At 47.4% G+C, this 18,247-nt stretch overlaps 1 protein-coding gene across 8 annotated transcripts in view; it reads right to left on the minus strand.

Moving 5' to 3' along the window:
- Positions 1 to 12,897, minus strand: part of LOC140418726 (uncharacterized) — a 30,985-nt gene extending 18,088 nt beyond the window's left edge. For 6 of the 8 annotated variants that reach the window (XM_072502316.1, XM_072502315.1, XM_072502312.1 and 3 more), the window contains exons 1-2: positions 12,824 to 12,885; positions 3,501 to 5,456 (exon numbers count right to left, since the gene is read on the minus strand). In XM_072502316.1, coding sequence (XP_072358417.1) covers positions 4,022 to 5,044 — 1,023 coding nt within the window. In that variant the 5' untranslated portion in view covers positions 5,045 to 5,456; positions 12,824 to 12,885 and the 3' untranslated portion in view covers positions 3,501 to 4,021. Of the gene's footprint in view, positions 1 to 3,500; positions 5,731 to 12,823 lie in introns of those variants that run through there. The other 2 variants (XR_011945301.1, XM_072502313.1) reach the window with 2 other exon arrangements.
- Between the last annotated feature and the right edge of the window lie 5,350 nt (positions 12,898 to 18,247).

Raw genomic sequence — 18,247 nt, forward strand, 5'->3', positions numbered from 1 at the left:
GTCACCTTACGATTTAGATGAGGGAACAATATGCAATATCTCCAAATTTGCAGATGACACAAGTTGCTTGAGCTGTGAGGAGGATGCAGAGATCCTTCAGTGTGATTTGCACAAGTTGAGTGAGTGGGCAAGTGAATGGCAGATACAGTATAATTTGGAGAAATGTGAGGTTATCCAGTTTTGTAGCAAAACGAGAAGGCAGGCTATTATCTGAATTGTCATAAATTAGGAGAGGGCAATGTGCAACGAGTCCTGGGTATGTTGGTACCCAGTCACTGAAGGAAAGCGTGCAGCTACAGCAGGCGGTAAAGAAGGCAAATGATGTGTGAGCCTTCATTGCGAGCGGATTATCTTGCTGTCATTATACAGGGCCTTGGCGAGGCCATACCTTGAATATTGTATGCAGTTTTGATCTCCTTATCTTGAAGAAGGATGTTCTTGCTCTAGAGGGAGTGCAGCGAAGGTTTACCAGACTGATTCCTGGGTTGGTGGGACTGACGTATGAGAGATTGACTCAGTTAGGATTGTATTCGCTGGAGTTCAGAATAACGGGGGGGACCTCATAGAAACCTATAATATTCTAACAGGACTTGACAGGGTAGCTGCAGGAAAGATTTTCCCGATGGTGGGAGTGTACAGAACCAGAGGTCGCAGTCTGAGGATACGGGGCAGACCATTTAGGCAGAGATGAGTAATTTCTTCATCAGAGAGTGGTGAGCCTGTGGAATTTGTTACCACAGAAAATAGTTGAGGCCAATACATTGTATGTTTTCAGGAATCAGGAAACAGTTAGATATGGCACTTAGAGCGAAGGGAATCAAAGGATATGGAGGGGAAAGCGGGATTAGGCTACTGAGTTGGATGATAAGCCATGATCATAATGAATGGTGGAGCAGGCGCGAAGGGCCAAATGGTCTCTTCCTGCTCCTATTTTCTATGTTTCTATGTAATCCCTTCCCACACTAAGAGCAGGTGAATGGCTTCTCCCCAGTGTGAACTCGCTGGTGTGTATGCAGGTTAAGTTGGCACCCCTGATGATGGAGATATTTGAGGTGGCGAGAGGGAAGGGGATGTTACCACAAACCTTGGGGCAGGCATCGGTTTCCCTGTTGCTTAAAAACGATAAGGATCCGATGGAATGTGGGTTGTTTAGGCCCATATCACTTTTAAACGTGAACGCAAAGGTATTAGCGAAGGTACTGGCAGGTAGGCAGGAGGAGTGCCTCCTGAAGGTGATAGGTGAAGATCAGACGGGGTTTGTGAGAGGGAAGCAGCTCTTTTCAAAAGTTAAGAGGGTATTCAACGTGGTTAGGGCACTGGTGGAGGGGAAGGAAACAGGTGGTTGTGGCAGTGGACGCCGAGAAAGCATTTGACAGAGTAGAACGGGGGCACTTGTTAGCAGTTCTGGAGCAGTTTGGAATTGGTCCACGATTTGTGGACTGGGTAAAGCTACTGTATAAGGAGCCGGAGCCAGTGTCCGCACAAAAAACATCAGCTCGAGAGATGTTTCTCTCCATTGTGGGACTAGGCAGAGATGTCCTATGTCCCCTCCTGCTGTTTGCACTTGCGATTGAAATGAAATGAAAATCGCTTATTGTCACAAGTAGACTTCAATGAAGTTACTGTGAAAAGCCCCTAGTCGCCACATTCCGGCGCCTGTTCGGGGAGGCTGGTACGGGCAAATCACCATTGGCCATCGCGTTAAGAGGTTTGGGGGTATGGAAAGGGATAGTGCGGGGGGAGTGAATAGAGCACAGGGTGCCCTTGTATGCCGATGACTTATTATATGTGTCGGAACCGAGTGTGTCAAGGGGGGGAATATAGGAGCTGCTTCAGTGTTTGGGTCTTTCTCGGGGTACAAATTAGATCTAGACAAGAGTGAGTATTTTGTGGTGTTTCGGCCAGGGGTGTGGGGCTGCCATTCCGTAGGGCAGGGGTTCACTATAGATATCAGGGTGTGCAGGTTGCTCGGGATTGGAGGGAGGGGGGGGGGGGGGTCACTGGAGGGTTGGTTAAAATGAACATGTTGCCGCGATTTCGGTTTATTTTCCAATGCCTGCTGATTTTCCTGCCAAAAGTGTTTTTGGAGAATTTTAAGGAATAATTTCCTACAAGTGGAAACATCTTCTCCATGTCCACTCTACCCAGGCCTCGCAGTATCCTGTAGGTTTTAATAAGATACCCCCATATCGTTCTAAACTCCAACGAGTACAGACCCAGAGTCCTCAACCGTTCCTCATACAACAAGCTCTTCATTCCAGGGATCATTCTTGTAAACCTCCTCTGGACCCTTTCCAAGGCCAACACATCCTTCCTTAGATACGGGGCCCAAAACTGCTCTCAATACTCCAAATGGGGTCTGATCAGGGCGTGATATAGCCTCAGAAGTACATCCCTGCTCTTGTATTCTAGCTCACTCGACCTGAATACATTGCATTTGCCTTCCTAACTGCCGACTGAACCTGCACATTAAACTTTTATTAAAATTTGGAGTACCCAATTAATTTTTTCCAATTAAGGGGAAGTTTAGCGTGGCCAATCCACCTACCCTGCACATTTTTGGGTTGTGGGGGCGAAACCCACGCAAACACGGGCAGAATGTGCAAACTCCACACGGACAGTGACCCAGAGCCGGGATCGAACCTGGGACCTCGGCGCTGTGAGGCTACAGTGCACCTGCACGTTAACCTGAAGAAAGTCTTGAACAAGGACTCCCAAGTCCCTTTGTGCTTGTGATTTCCTCAGCATTTTCCCATTTAGAAAACAGTCTATGCCTCCATTTCACCTTCCAAAGTCCATTACCTCACATTTTTCCACATTGTATTCCATCTGCCACTTCTTTGCCCACTCTCCTAGCCTTGCTCAGCATTGCTTCTTTTTCTAATCACTTTAAATGAATGACCTCGGTTTATAATCTTGCCCTAAATATGACTTGCTAGATCAAACATTTATTGCAGATCCTTAGTTATAATGTGGTCAAGTGTCTTTCCATTTGAGAACTGCTCAATAAAGTTATTAGAATTATTTGTAGCTAGGGCAGCACGTGGAGCAGTGGTTAGCAGTGGGACTACAGTGCTGAGGACCCAGGTTGGAATCCTGCCCCTGGGTCACTGTCTGTGTGGAGTTTGCACATTCTCCCCATGTCTGCATGGGTTTCACCCCCACATCAAAGATGTGCAGGTTAGGTGGATTGGCCAGGCTAAATTGCCCCTTAATTGGAAAACATAATAATATTAATTGGGTATTCTGAATTTATTTTTTAAAAAAGGATTATTTGTAGATTCCCCACCAATCAGTTTTTTCCATTATCCTGAAGTGACCGTATTTTTATCAGGAGTTAACTGAAGTGTGTTCCTAACCTCTCATTATCTAAATTTCCATTTACCATTTTTCTGTCCATCTGACCCAGTCGATGGCTTTCTCCCTCATTGTCTAAAACACATGAGAACATTTTGTATAATCGTGGTGCATACATTTAAGTCTAAATCATTGATATATACCGGAAACTGTGGAGCCCCACTGGAACAGACGTCCAGGCATCATTCAATCCTCGATGTGACTAACAGCAGCAACAACAGCTGAATTCAAACCCTGCTCTTGTCTGTGAACTTGCTGATGTCTGAGCAGGTTGTTTGACTGAGCGAATCTCCTCCCACGCACGGAGCTGTTAAAAAGCCTCTGCCCAGTATCGCTCCCATGTTTGGGCCACACGGTAGCAGTCATTAGCACTGTTGCTTAACAGCTCCAGGGTCCCAGGATTGATTCCCGGCTTGGTTCACTGTCTATGCGGAGTTTGCACATTCTCCCCGTGTCTGCGTGGGTTTCCTCCAGGTGCTCCGGTTTCCTCCCACAGGCCAAAAATGTGTAGATTAGGTGGATTGGCCATGCTAAATTGCCCTTAGTGTCCAAAAAGGTTAGGTGGGGTTATGGGTTAGGTTGGAGGTATGGGCTTAAGTAAGGTGCTCTTTTCAAGGGCCGGTGCACTCGATGGGCCGAATGCCCTCCTTCTGCACTGTAAATTCTATGATTCTGTTTCCGTGTGAACTCGCTGGTGTTTCAGCAGATTCGGTTTACTTTTAAATCTCTTTTCACAGTCGGAACATTTAAAAGGTCTCTGATCAGTGTGAACAACTTGGTGTCTAATAAGATGGGATGACTGAGTGAATTTCCCGTTACACACAGTACAAGTGTACGGTCTCTGTCCAGTGTGAACTCGCTGGTGGATCAGAAGGTTGGATGAACATGTGAATCTCTTCTCACACATGGAGCAGGTGAACGGCCTTTCCCCAGTGTGAGTGCGTTGATGTATCAGTAAATCCTTTCTGCTTTTAAAGCTCTTCTGACAGTCAGCACATTTAAACGGTCTCTGGTCAGAGTGGACCTGATGGTGATACCGGAGGTTTGATAAAGCATTAAATCCCTTCCCACACATGGAACAGGTGAATGGCCTCTCCCCAGTGTGAGTGCGTTGATGTGTCAATAAATCCTTTCTGCTTTTAAAGCTCTTTTCACAGTCAGCACATTTAAACGGTCTCTGGTCAGTATGAACAAGTTGGTGTGCCAGGAGGTGTGATGACAGAGTGAATCCCTTCCCACACATGGAGCAGGTGAACGGCCTCTCCCCAGTGTGAATATGTCGATGTCTCAGTAAATCCTTTCTGCTTTTAAAGTTCTTCTCACAGTCAGAACATTTAAACGGTCTCTGATCAGAGTGGACCTGATGGTGAGTCCGGAGGTATGATAAAGCATTAAATCCCTTCCCACACACGGAGCAGGTGAACAGCCATTCCCCAGTGTGAGTGCGTTTGTGTGTCAGTAAATTACTTCTGCTTTTAAAGCTCTTCTCACAATCTGCACATTTAAACGGTCTCTGGTCACTGTGAACATGCTGGTGTGTGATGAGGTGTGATAACTGAGTGAATCCCTTCCGACACACGGAGCAGGTGAATGGCCTTTCCCCAGTGTGAATACGTCGATGAGTTTCCAATTCAGATGGGTAATTGAATCCCATCCCACAGTCCCCACATTTCCACGGTTTCTCCATGGTTATCGACAAGTTATCAGGTGCAGGTGGGATGCAGATTTGGGGTCACTATCTGATCAGCCGTGATGTTATTAAATGGCTAAATGTCCAATTGCTGCTTCTTGATTCCTTTGGTGCGAATGTTCTTATGTCTCTCCAAGTTGGATCATCAGTTGAAGCCCGAGTCCGGTGTCTCCCTCATGTAAATGCTGACATTTTTTTTCATGCTGTGTGATTGGTTGAAACTCAGTTCCAGCTAACTGTGGAAAATTACTTTGATGTCTGTATCTTGGTGCTTTTCCAATCAGTGATTTTTAAATTTTTTCCCGAAAGACAAAACAGACAAACATTTCTCCTTCCACGTTGAAAGGCCGGTCCTGATGAATCAAGTGACTCTGTCAGATCTCAACATGATGTTTGCACCTGTATTATTCTGTAAAAGGAGGTTACGTTGAATTATTGTGAATATGTAAGACACAAACAGGCCATTCTGTCACAGATTCTGCTGCTGTCCATACTCTGCACACATCTGTCACACCTATCAAATCTCAGCCTTTCAGCTGATTTTCGATTCCATTTTCTCTCATGTGCTTGTCCCGTTTCCTTTTGAAAACATCTCAGCATTTTCCTCAACTCCTTTCCATGGTAATGAGTTGCACATTCTGAACCTGTGATAAATAATTTTGTCCGTATTGTCCCCTTGGATTTATTCGTTACTATCTTGTATTTATGACTTGTTGTGTATTGATGGTCCCTGGTTTTGGACTCTCTCACATCGCCCCTCTCTAAACTACTGATAATTGAAAAAATTTCTATCAGGTCACTGCTTAATTTGTTGTTTTTGATAGAAAAAATGCCCCACTCCATTTAATCTTTCCTGAGAGCTGCAATCTCTCATTTTACAAAAGTCATCACTGTCAATGCAGGATAGAAATTGCAAAGAAACAAACCTTTCTGTTGGGTTGAGTTTGTTGTGTGCATACTCTCCAATTCTAACCCCCTGTAAAAGTTTACAAAAGCCATCACTGCCAGTCAAGGATAGAACGGGCAGCACGGTAGCACAGTTGCTTCACAGCTACAGGGTCCCAGGTTCGATTCCCCACTGGGTCACTGTCTGTGCAGAGCTTGCACGTTCTCCCTGTGTCTGCATGGGTTTCCTCTGGGTGCTCCGGTTTCCTCCCACAGTCCAAAGATGTGTGGGTTAGGTGGATTGGCCATGATAAATTGCCCTTAGTGTCCAAGAAATGTTAAGTGGGGTTACTGGGATAGGGTAGATACGTGGGCTTCAGTAGGAAGCTCTGTGTAAGTGCCGGTGCAGACTTGATGGGCCGAATGGCCACCTTCTACACTGTAAATGCTATGTTAAATTCTGAAGAGACAATTCTAGTTTATCTGGTACATTTTTCCCTCAAAGCTGTAAATCCCAAAAGAACAAAGAACAAAGAAATGTACAGCACAGGAACAGGCCCTTCGGCCCTCCAAGCCCGTGCCGACCATACTGCCCGACTAAACTACAATCTTCTACACTTCCTGGGTCCGTATCCTTCTATTCCCATCCTATTCATATATTTGTCAAGATGCCCCTTAAATGTCCCTATCGTCCCTGCCTCCACTACCTCCTCCGGTAGTGAGTTCCAGGCACCCACTACCCTCTGCGTAAAAAACTTGCCTCGTACATCTACTCTAAACTTTGCCCCTCTCACCTTAAACCTATGCCCCCTAGTAATTGACCCCTCTACCCTGGGGAAAAGCCTCTGACTATCCACTCTGTCTATGCCCCTCATAATTTTGTATACCTCTATCAGGTCGCCCCTCAACCTCCTTCGTTCCAGTGAGAACAAACAGAGTTTATTCAATCGCTCCTCATAGCTTATGCCCTCCATACCAGGCAACATTCTGGTAAATCTCTTCTGCACCCTCTCTAAAGCCTCCACATCCTTCTGGTAGTGTGGCGACCAGAATTGAACACTATACTCCAAGTGTGGCCTAACTAAGGTTCTATACAGCTGCAACATGACTTGCCAATTCTTATACTCAATGCCCCGGCCAATGAAGGCAAGCATGCCGTATGCCTTCTTGACTACCTTCTCCACCTGTGTAGCCCCTTTCAGTGATCTGTGGACCTGTACTCCTAGATCTCTTTGACTTTCAATACTCGAGGGTTCTACCATTCACTGTATATTCCCTACCTGCATTAGCCCTTCCAAAATGCATTACCTCACATTTGTCCAGGTTAAACTCCATCTGCCATCTCTCCGCCCAAGTCTCCAGACAATCTAAATCCTGCTGTATCCTCAGACAGTCCTCATCGCTATCCGCAATTCCACCAACCTTTGTGTCGTCTGCAAACTTACTAATCAGACCAGTTACATTTTCCTCCAAATCATTTATATATACTACAAAGAGCAAAGGTCCCAGCACTGATCCCTGTGGAACACCACTGGTCACAGCCCTCCAATTAGAAAAGCATCCCTCCATTGCTACCCTCTGCCTTCTATGGCCTAGCCAGTTCTGTATCCACCTTGCCAGTTCACCCCTGATCCCGTGTGACTTCACCTTTTGTACTAGTCTACCATGAGGGACCTTGTCAAAGGCCTTACTGAAGTCCATATAGACAACATCTACTGCCCTACCTGCATCAATCATCTTAGTGACCTCCTCGAAAAACTCGATCAAGTTAGTGAGACACGACCTCCCCTTCACAAAACCGTGCTGCCTCTCACTAATACGTCCATTTGCTTCCAAATGGGAGTAGATCCTGTCTCGAAGAATTCTCTCCAGTAATTTCCCTACCACTGAAGTAAGGCTCACCGGCCTGTAGTTCCCGGGATTATCCCTGCCACCCTTCTTAAACAGAGGAACAACATTGGCTATTCTCCAGTCCTCCGGGACATCCCCTGAAGACAGCGAGGATCCAAAGATTTCTGTCAAGGCCTCAGCAATTTCCTCTCCAGCCTCCTTCAGTATTCTGGGGTAGATCCCATCCGGCCCTGGGGACTTATCTACCTTAATATTTTTTAAGACACCCAACACCTCGTCTTTTTGGATCACAATGTGACCCAGGCTATCTACACCCCCTTCTCCAGACTCAACATCTACCAATTCCTTCTCTTTGGTGAATACTGATGCAAAGTATTCATTTAGTACCTCGCCCATTTCCTCTGGCTCCACACATAGATTCCCTTGCCTATCCTTCAGTGGGCCAACCCTTTCCCTGGCTACCCTCTTGCTTTTTATGTAAGTGTAAAAAGCCTTGGGATTTTCCTTAACCCTATTTGCCAATGACTTTTCATGACCCCTTCTAGCCCTCCTGACTCCCTGCTTAAGTTCCTTCCTACTTTCCTTATATGCCACACAGGCTTCGTCTGTTCCCAGCCTTTTAGCCCTGACAAATGCCTCCTTTTTCTTTTTGACGAGGCCTACAATATCATTCGTCATCCAAGGTTCCCGAAAATTGCCGTATTTGTCTTTCTTCCTCACAGGAACATGCCTGTCCTGTATTCCTATCAACTGACACTTGAAAGCCTCCCACATGTCAGATGTTGATTTGCCCTCAAACATCCGCCCCCAATCTATGCTCTTCAGTTCCCGCCTAATATTGTTATAATTAGCCTTCCCCCAATTTAGCACATTCATCCTCGGACCACTCTTATCCTTGTCCACCAGTACTTTAAAACTTACTGAATTGTGGTCACTGTTACCGAAATGCTCCCCTACTGAAACATCTACCACCTGGCCGGGCTCATTCCCCAATACCAGGTCCAGTACAGCCTCTTCCCTAGTTGGACTGTTTACATATTGTTTTAAGAAGCCCTCCTGGATGCTCCTTACAAACTCTGCCCCGTCTAAGCCCCTGGCACTAAGTGAGTCCCAGTCAATATTGGGGAAGTTGAAGTCTCCCATCACCACAACCCTGTTGTTTTTACTCTTTTCCAAAATCTGTCTACCTATCTGCTCCTCTATCTCCCGCTGGCTGTTGGGAGGCCTGTAGTATACCCCCAACATTGTGACTGCACCCTTCTTATTCCTGATCTCTACCCATATAGCCTCACTGCCCTCTGAGGTGTCCTCTCGCTGTATAGCTGTGATACTCTCCTGAACAAGTAGCGCAACTCCGCCTCCCCTTTTACATCCCCCTCTATCCCGCCTGAAACATCTAAAACCTGGAACGTTTAGCTGCCAATCCTGCCCTTCCCTCAACCAGGTCTCTGTAATGGCAACAACATCATAGTTCCAAGTAGTAATCCAAGCTCTAAGTTCATCTGCCTTACCCGTAATGCTCCTTGCATTAAAACATATGCACTTCAGGCCACCAGACCCGCTGTGTTCAGCAACTTCTCCCCGTCTGCTCTGCCTCAGAGCCACACTGTCCATATTCCCTAGTTCTCCCTCAACGCTCTCACCTTCTGACCTATTGCTCCCGTGCCCACCCCCCTGCCATACTAGTTTAAACCCTCCCGTGTGACACTAGCAAATCTCGCGGCCAGGATATTTATGCCTCTCCGGTTTAGATGCAACCCGTCCATTTTATACAGGTCACACCTGCCCCGGAAGAGCTCCCAGTGGTCCAGATAACCGAAACCCTCCCTCCTACACCAGCTGTTTAGCCACGTGTTTGTCTGCTCTATCTTCCTATTTCTAGCCTCACTGGCACGTGGCACAGGGAGTAATCCCGAGATTACAACCCTCGAGGTCCTGTCTTTTAACTTTCTGCCTAGCTCCCTGAACTCCTGCTGCAGGACCTCATGCCTCTTCCTGCCTATGTCGTTAGTACCAATATGTACAACGACCTCTACCTGTTTGCCCTCCCCCTTCAGGATTCCCTCTACCCGTTCGGAGACATCCTGGACCCTGGCACCAGGGAGGCAACATACCATCCTGGAGTCTCTTTCACGTCCACAGAAGCGCCTATCTGTTCCCCTGACTATAGAGTCCCCTATAACTATTACTCTTCTGCGCTTTGACCCTCCCTTCTGAACATCAGAGCCAGCCGTGGTGCCACTGCTCTGGCTGCTGCTGTTTTCCCCTGATAGGCTATCCCCCCCGACAGTATCCAAAGGGGTATATCTGTTCGAGAGGGGGACAACCACAGGGGATTCCTGCACTGACTGCCTGCCCTTTCTGGTGGTCACCCATTTCTCTGCCTGCACCTTGGGTGTGACCACACTTACATAACTGCGATCTATGACGCTTTCCGCCACCTGCATGCTCCTAAGTGCATCCAATTGCTGCTCCAACCGAACCATGCGGTCTGTGAGGAGCTGCAGTTGGGTGCACTTTCTGCAGATGAAGCCATCCAGGACGCTGGAAGCCTCCCGGACCTGCCACATCTCACAGTCAGAGCACAGCACCCCTCTAACTGACATTGCGTCAATTAATTAAAATTAAAATTTGTCTTTTTTTTTTAATAAATACTTTTTTTTTTTAAATTACAAAGTTACTGTCAACTATCTGTTTCCTAGCACTAGATTTCTAATAGAAATGCGATAGCTGACTATAATATCCTCCGATCTCTGGCTTAGATATCCTCTAAATTATAATTAAGTTATTATGTTTAATTAGTTCCCAAATAGTCAAAAAAATTTAGGTTAGAATCCCAACCAGCCACTCAGGTCACAGCTTTTCTGTCCCCCCCGACACACACAATTTGAAAAAAGGTATAAAAGTAAAAATCACTTGCTTACCTTCTGAGATGTTCTCAGGTTCTCTCGCTGACAGAGACTGCTCCTCCACCTCCAATCCTTGGCCTGCACAATGCTAATAATATATAATATAATATGGCACTTACCTTACACCAATGGGTCTTATTATTAGGTTAGAGGAGGAGGGTGGGTGGGAGACACTACACGTGTAGTGTCTCGGGTTTCCTCTCCACCAGAATTTATTGGGGGGGGGGGGACGGGGGGACTTGCCAGAGGTCGAACTTCCGGTTCCCGCCGAAATCCAATGGGCTGCTCCTGTAAAGGTAAGTGCTTTTAAACTAACTACTCACCTCCCAGAAGGCCCCTGCGCACCGCTGCCGCCGAAATCCAAAGGGCTGCTCCTGTAAAGGTAAGTGCTTTTAAATTCACTACTCACCTCCAAGAAGGCCCCTGCGCACCGCTGCCGCCGAAATCCAATGGGCTGCTCCTGTAAAGGTAAGTGCTTTTAAACTAACTACTCACCTCCCAGAAGGCCCCTGCGCACCGCTGCCGCCGAAATCCAATGGGCTGCTCCTGTAAAGGTAAGTGCTTTTAAACTAACTACTCACCTCCCAGAAGGCCCCTGCGCACCGCTGCCGCCGAAATCCAATGGGCTGCTCCTGTAAAGGTAAGTGCTTTTAAACTAACTACTCACCTCCCAGAAGGCCCCTGCGCACCGCTGCCGCCGAAATCCAAAGGGCTGCTCCTGTAAAGGTAAGTGCTTTTAAATTCACTACTCACCTCCAAGAAGGCCCCTGCGCACCGCTGCCGCCGAAATCCAATGGGCTGCTCCTGTAAAGGTAAGTGCTTTTAAACTAACTACTCACCTCCCAGAAGGCCCCTGCGCACCGCTGCCGCCGAAATCCAATGGGCTGCTCCTGTAAAGGTAAGTGCTTTTAAACTAACTACTCACCTCCCAGAAGGCCCCTGCGCACCGCTGCCGCCGAAATCCAATGGGCTGCTCCTGTAAAGGTAAGTGCTTTTAAATTCACTACTCACCTCCAAGAAGGCCCCTGCGCACCGCTGCCGCCGAAATCCAATGGGCTGCTCCTGTAAAGGTAAGTGCTTTTAAACTAACTACTCACCTCCCAGAAGGCCCCTGCGCACCGCTGCCGCCGAAATCCAAAGGGCTGCTCCTGTAAAGGTAAGTGCTTTTAAATTCACTACTCACCTCCAAGAAGGCCCCTGCGCACCGCTGCCGCCGAAATCCAATGGGCTGCTCCTGTAAAGGTAAGTGCTTTTAAACTAACTACTCACCTCCCAGAAGGCCCCTGCGCACCGCTGCCGCCGAAATCCAAAGGGCTGCTCCTGTAAAGGTAAGTGCTTTTAAATTCACTACTCACCTCCAAGAAGGCCCCTGCGCACCGCTGCCGCCGAAATCCCCATCCCACACACTCCCTCCTCCCTGGGCTGAAAACCAAACCCATCTCACCACTTCTTTCCTCCACTCCCAGTTTTCTCCCTCCCTCTCCTCTGCCTGGGTTCAGTTCTCCAGCTCCTGTCTGCAGACTGACAATAAAATCAATGGGTTCTTATTGGGGGTTTGGGGCCTCCAGCGGGTGTTTGTGAATCCTCCCCGCCCACCTGCCAGGGTTTCCTTCCTTGCCAGAGATCAGAGTCCTCATTGATTTGAGTGCGAAGTGGAAGCTCTTATTTATTATCCCCCCCTCCCCCATCCTCTGATGTGAGCCATCCTCCAGTGTCTGAAGCAGGATGGTGCCCGTTAACCTGGGCCTGTTCCCGGGAGGGAGGGAGAAGCCCCGCAGCTGCAAACCAGGGAGCTGACAATGATTGTGAAGGAGTTGCTCCAGCTCACAATGCCCGGGGATTGACGGCAGGTTCGGGCCAATAGGAAGAAGGGGCGGGGCTGGAGGACGAACGAGAGCGGCTGGTCCTCCAACCAAACAGAGTGAATGGGAGGCGGAGCAAACGCCGGGTCTCTCGCCCTCCGCATGCGCCCGGCCGCACACTTCGCCCACTCGGGCCTGTCTCCGGGAAAAGCCCGAGCAGCTTTCGCCGGCTGAACTGCCGTATCCGACCTTCGTATTTGGGGCCAACATGGAGTGTTTATGAAGTTTCCCCATCCGTTCATCGCCTCCATTCCTCCCTCTTGACTTACCGGGCGCGATGTGAGGAGTTCCACCCAACCGCTTCAGTCCTGAGCTATAATCGGCACTGCGCATGCTCCAGATCACGTGGGAGACCGGGCTCAGCCCCGCCCCTCATTCACTCCGATTGGTTGGAGCAGCTGCACCGATCGGTCCTTCAGACCCGCCCCTCTTGTCCTATTGGACCAGAGTTGCCGTCAATCATTCCCAGGGCCTGGTGAGCTGGAGCACGCGCAGTGCCGATGTTGGACGCGGCCGGGAGGTTTCACTGAAACCCGGTGGAGGCTCCAAACACCAATAAGAAGTTTCCGGGCCCGGGTTTGCATCGAGCCGGGGGACAGCTGCGGCCTGCTCCCGGTGACAGGCCTGAGTTAACGGCCGCCGTCTTTATAGAGGCTGCAAACCCGCAGGGGGCAAAACATCAGAGACAGAGTTTGTTGTGAAACCAATGGGATATTGTAAATCAGGAGGTCAGGGTTACAGTCAACAACAACAACTTCTATTTATATAACACCTTTAACATCATAAATCATCCCAGTCTACTTCACAGGAACATTATAAAACAAAGTGAGACACCCAGACACAAAAGGAGATATTAGGGCAGGTGACCAAAACCTTGGTCAAAGAGATGAGTTTTAAAGAGTGAAAGGAGGTAAGTGAGGTGGAGACGGGGAGGTTTCGGGAAGGAATTCAGTGCTTGGGGCCGAGGGAACTTAAAACCATGGCGGAGTAATTAGAATCGGGGGGGGGGGGGGGGGGTGCAAGAGTCCAGGATCAGAGCTGTGCAGATATCTCAGGGGGTTGTGGGGCTGGAGGAGATGACAGACACGGAGAGAGACAATGAAATGAAAAATGACATGAAAATCGCTTATTGTCGCAAGTAGGCTTCAAATGAAGTTACTGTGAAAAGCCCCTAGTCGCCACATTCCGGTGCCTGTTCGGGGAGGCTGTTACGGGAATCGAACCGTGCTGCTGGCCTGTCTTGGTCTGCTTTCAAAGCCAGCGATTTAGCCCTGTGCTAAACAGCCCCGATTTGAAAACAAGGGTGAGAATTGACTGGGAGCGAATGCAAGTCTCGGAGCACAGGGATCATAGGGGAAAGGAACTTGCTGTGAATTAAGACATGGTTAGCTGACTTTTGAATCGCTTGAAGTTTCCAGAGGCAGAATGTGGGAGAGCAGCCAGGTGTGTAATGGAATTGTCGAATCGGGAGGTGACGATGGTAAATAGGTGGAGGTGTGGGCTTAGTTAGGGTGCTCTTTCCAAGAGCCAGTGACGATTAGATGGGCCGAATGGCTTCCTTCTGCACTGTAAGTTCTATGAGGTCAGAAGCTCATATTGGATCAAGTATGAAACCAGATTTACAAAGAGACTGGCTAAGTCTCAGACTGTTGCCAGGGAGAGGGATAGAGTCGGTATGTCACGAATGGAGATTGGAACAGGGGCCGAACAGTGGATTCAGTCTTCTCCATATTTGATTGAAGTTATTTAGTCAGCAGGAAGAGAACCAGAATTGGCCCTGAGTCTGATATCCGGTATAACTTAGTTCGAGAGGGAGAGGAAGAACAAAGGAAACCCTGGAAGATTTGGAGAAACGACCTTCAGAATTGCTCATCAAATCTTCACGTGGTCAGTTCTGGACACAAGGTTCACCTCTGTTATTTTGTCTGCTCAGTCAGGGTGATTCAGATTAATGTCTGTCACAAGTCATGGATGAAGTGATTTATAAAGCATATTCTTACCTCTAATTATATAACTTTGGTAAAAGGATACAGAAATAATGATCAAATACTTTATTTGGATTTCAGCCCCAGGGAGGAGGGAGAGTGTGTGGGACGGGGATTTACAGCTTTGGGGACAGAAGAGAGAAAAAAAATGTTCCGCAGAAACTGGAATTGTCTGTTCTGAATTTCTATCCTGTACTGACAGTGTGACCTTTGTAAACTCCTTTTCCAGGGCATGAGGGAGGATTTTCAGATAGGAAACACAAACCAAATATCACATTAAAATCCGACAGTGTCACTCGGTTGGTGTGGACCTGAATATCCTCAGACTATAAACTGGAATGAAAAATGTTTGTTCTGTTTATGGGAAAATATTTCAAACAGCAGTGTGACTGGAAAAGCAACGAGACACAAACGCACCAGAGTGAGTGTGTTCCAGTGAACTGACTGTGGAAAGAGCTTTAACCAGTTATAGCCTGAAAAAACACCACACTATTCACTAAGGGGAGAAACCATACACGTGTTCTGTGTGAGGACCAAGCTTCACTTGATTGTCTAAAGAGGAAACGGACAAAGACACTGACTCCATGGAGACACCATGGAAACCCTGGGGTATGATTTTCGCTTAGGGGGTTTCCAAAATGCGAGTTCATATCCCGGACGAGCTCTGCAAAGTGCTTGACTGGAGAGGTGATGGTGTACTGGTATTGTCACTGGATGAGTAATCCCGAGACCCAGCACAATTCTCTGAGAATGCGGGTTCAAAGTCCACCACGGCAGATGCTTCATTGTGGCTTGTATTTGAACTTGAATCCAATAAATCAGGGGAAGCACAGTGGTTAGCACAGTGGTTTCACAGCTCCACTGTCCCAGGTTCGATTCCCAGCTTGGGTCACTGTCTCTGCGGAGTCTGCACGTTCTCCTCGTGTCTGCGTGGGTTTACTCCGGGTGCTCCGGTTTTCTCCCACAGTCCAAAGATGTGCAGGTTTGGTGGAGTGGCCATGCTAAATTGCTCTTAGTGGCCAAAAGGGTTAAGTGGGGTTACAGGGTTATGGGGATAGGGTGGAGGTGTGGGCTTGAGAAGGGTGCTCTTTCCAAGGGCCAGTGCAGACTCGATGTGCCGAATGGCCTGTTCTGCACTGTAAATTCTATGATTGTGGACGTTGGATGTTAAACAGTTTAGTGAGAATCGGTGCAAAGGACCAAAGGGTAAGTCTCTCAGACAAGAGGAGCACCGATAGAGCATGATGGGAAACAGCAGGAAAAGAGGAGAAAGATGTGAGTTCAGAATTTGGACGAGAAAGGTCTTTGAGGCAATTTTCCTGAGTGGGTTCGTGGAAGAGGAGCTGTAGAATCAGCTGATCAGATTGGTTCAATGGGTGGGGTTTTCCAAACCTTCCTGCTGGCTGGATTTTCCAGTCCCACAGATCTCTCGGTCTGCTGTTCTGATTCATTGGTTGTCTCATTGGGTTCGCTGTATGCTTCCTGGTGTCTGTGGAAGAACTCCCGGAGCCTTATTCGCCTGATGAATTCCCTGGAGCGGAGAAACTACGACATCTTTGCAGCTTTCAACAAGTCATCGGTGAAGAAGAACATCTTGCCAAGGCCATCCCCACTACTTTCCTTCAAACAACCGCGCAACATCAAACAGACCATTGATTGCAGCAAACTACCCAGCGTTCAGGAGAACAGCGATCATGACACCAAACAACCCTGCCATGGCAACGTCTGCAAGACGTGTCAGATCATCACCATGGGTACCACCATTACAGGTGAGAACACCACCCAACCAAGTATGCGGTATATTCCTGCGCGACTCGGCCAACGTTATCTACCTCATACACTGCAGCAAAGGATGTTCCAAGGCGTGGTACATTGGCGAGGCCATGCAAACGCTGCGACAACAGACATCGCGCAACAATCGCCAGGCAGGAATGTTCCCTTCCAGTCGTGGAACACTTCAGCAGTCAAGGGCATTCAGCCTCTGATCTTCGGGTAAGCGTTCTCCAAGGCGGCCTTCAGGACTCGCGACAACGCAGAATCGCCAAGCAGAAACCGCTAGCCAGATTCCGCACACGAGTACGGCCTGGATTCATGTCACATTACATGCGCTTGCAAAACCCTACCAACTGTCCTGGCTTCAGACAATTCACACCCCTTTAACCTGTGATTATCCCTCTCTCCAGTCGCACCGTTTTGACCTGTGAAGACTTAATTACTTGCAAAGACTCGCATTCAAAGTACGATTTTGCATCATTGAATTCTTCTACATATAGGACATAGAACAGACAGTGCAGAAGGAGGCCATTCGATCCATCGAGTCTGATTCGAAATTGGCAGAAGCATTAAATGCTTCTAATTTATGATGTGGAGATGTCGGTGTTGGACTGGGATGGGCACAGTAAGAAGTCTTACATCACCAGGTTAAAGTCCAACAGGTTTGTTTAGAATCACTGGCTTTCGGAGCACCTTTCGCACGTTAGGTGAATGTGATAATCTCTATGCTACAGAAACAGCTGGCAGCACAGTACTCAATGGCCCTGTGCAACGTTTAACTGCACAGTCTTGCTGCAGTTTTCAATGATTCGGCTGGGAGGCCAGGTCACTTATTACATGAAGACAGCTTTTCCTTTAAAACAGATGTCTCAACTTGTAAGGCCAGAAGATATAGAACTTACATTGAACTTCAGCATTTGTTCAGTAAATATCTAACGGCATAATGCTCTCTGTTCAATCATTAATGCATCATTCTTAGCTTCCTACAGAAGATATCCACCAATTTTACTCAATATTTGTTTCATTCTTCAATGTTGAACATCAGTATATTTATTTGTTATATATGACTTCATTTTGAATTGAATAGCTCTCGAGTCTTCACCCTGAATAACTCTGAAATATACACCATTGAATTGCAAACATGACTGACCAAGTAAAGAAAGTGTTTCACTGGGTAACAGAAATCCCATGAATCTTTGTTCAGTTTGACCACACTCAGCCTTTGAACAAAGTCAAATATAGTTAAATGGAAGTGAATTGAGAATTATGTGTTGCTTATATTTGACCTCTCTGTGTTTTGGTATGAAACATTCTGCAGCCTAAATACAGTTCATGTATAAGAAAGGAGGGGTGACAGCAAATCCACACTGAGCCTGGATTTCCTCATCTCCCTGAGTGTTTTCCTGTTTCTCTGTCATTCAGGCCGAATCTTTCAAAAGGTTCAGTTAAATCTCTGCTATTTCCTTGAATTCAGTTACAGTATCGTTTGTGTCTGTCTATATGAGCATACATTACCATTCGGTATGTTTTGGATGGTGATTAAAATATTAATCTGCGTCTACAAAGCCATTAAATTCTTTTGTGAACTAAGCAAACTGCCAAGATCCGCACTTTGTTTTTTCATGTCTGGAACGATCTGTCTGGACTGTACGCAGAACAATACTTTTCACTGTACCTCAGTACACGTGACAATGAATCAAATCCAATCAAAGAGACAGTTTCTTACTCGTCTTCAGATTGAACAATGAGCCGCCTTAAAAATTATTCATTCATGGGAGGTGGGCGTCACTGGCTGGGCCAGCATTTACTGCTCATTCCAATTGCCCTTGAACTGCGTGTCTTGTGAGGCTATTTCAGGGGGCACTTACAAATCAACCACAACATTGCTGTGGATCTGGGGTCACGTGTAGGCCAGGCCACATAAGGAGAGCAGAT

This window comes from Scyliorhinus torazame, chromosome 5 (genome assembly GCF_047496885.1).
Source record: "Scyliorhinus torazame isolate Kashiwa2021f chromosome 5, sScyTor2.1, whole genome shotgun sequence".
NCBI lineage: Eukaryota > Metazoa > Chordata > Chondrichthyes > Carcharhiniformes > Scyliorhinidae > Scyliorhinus > Scyliorhinus torazame.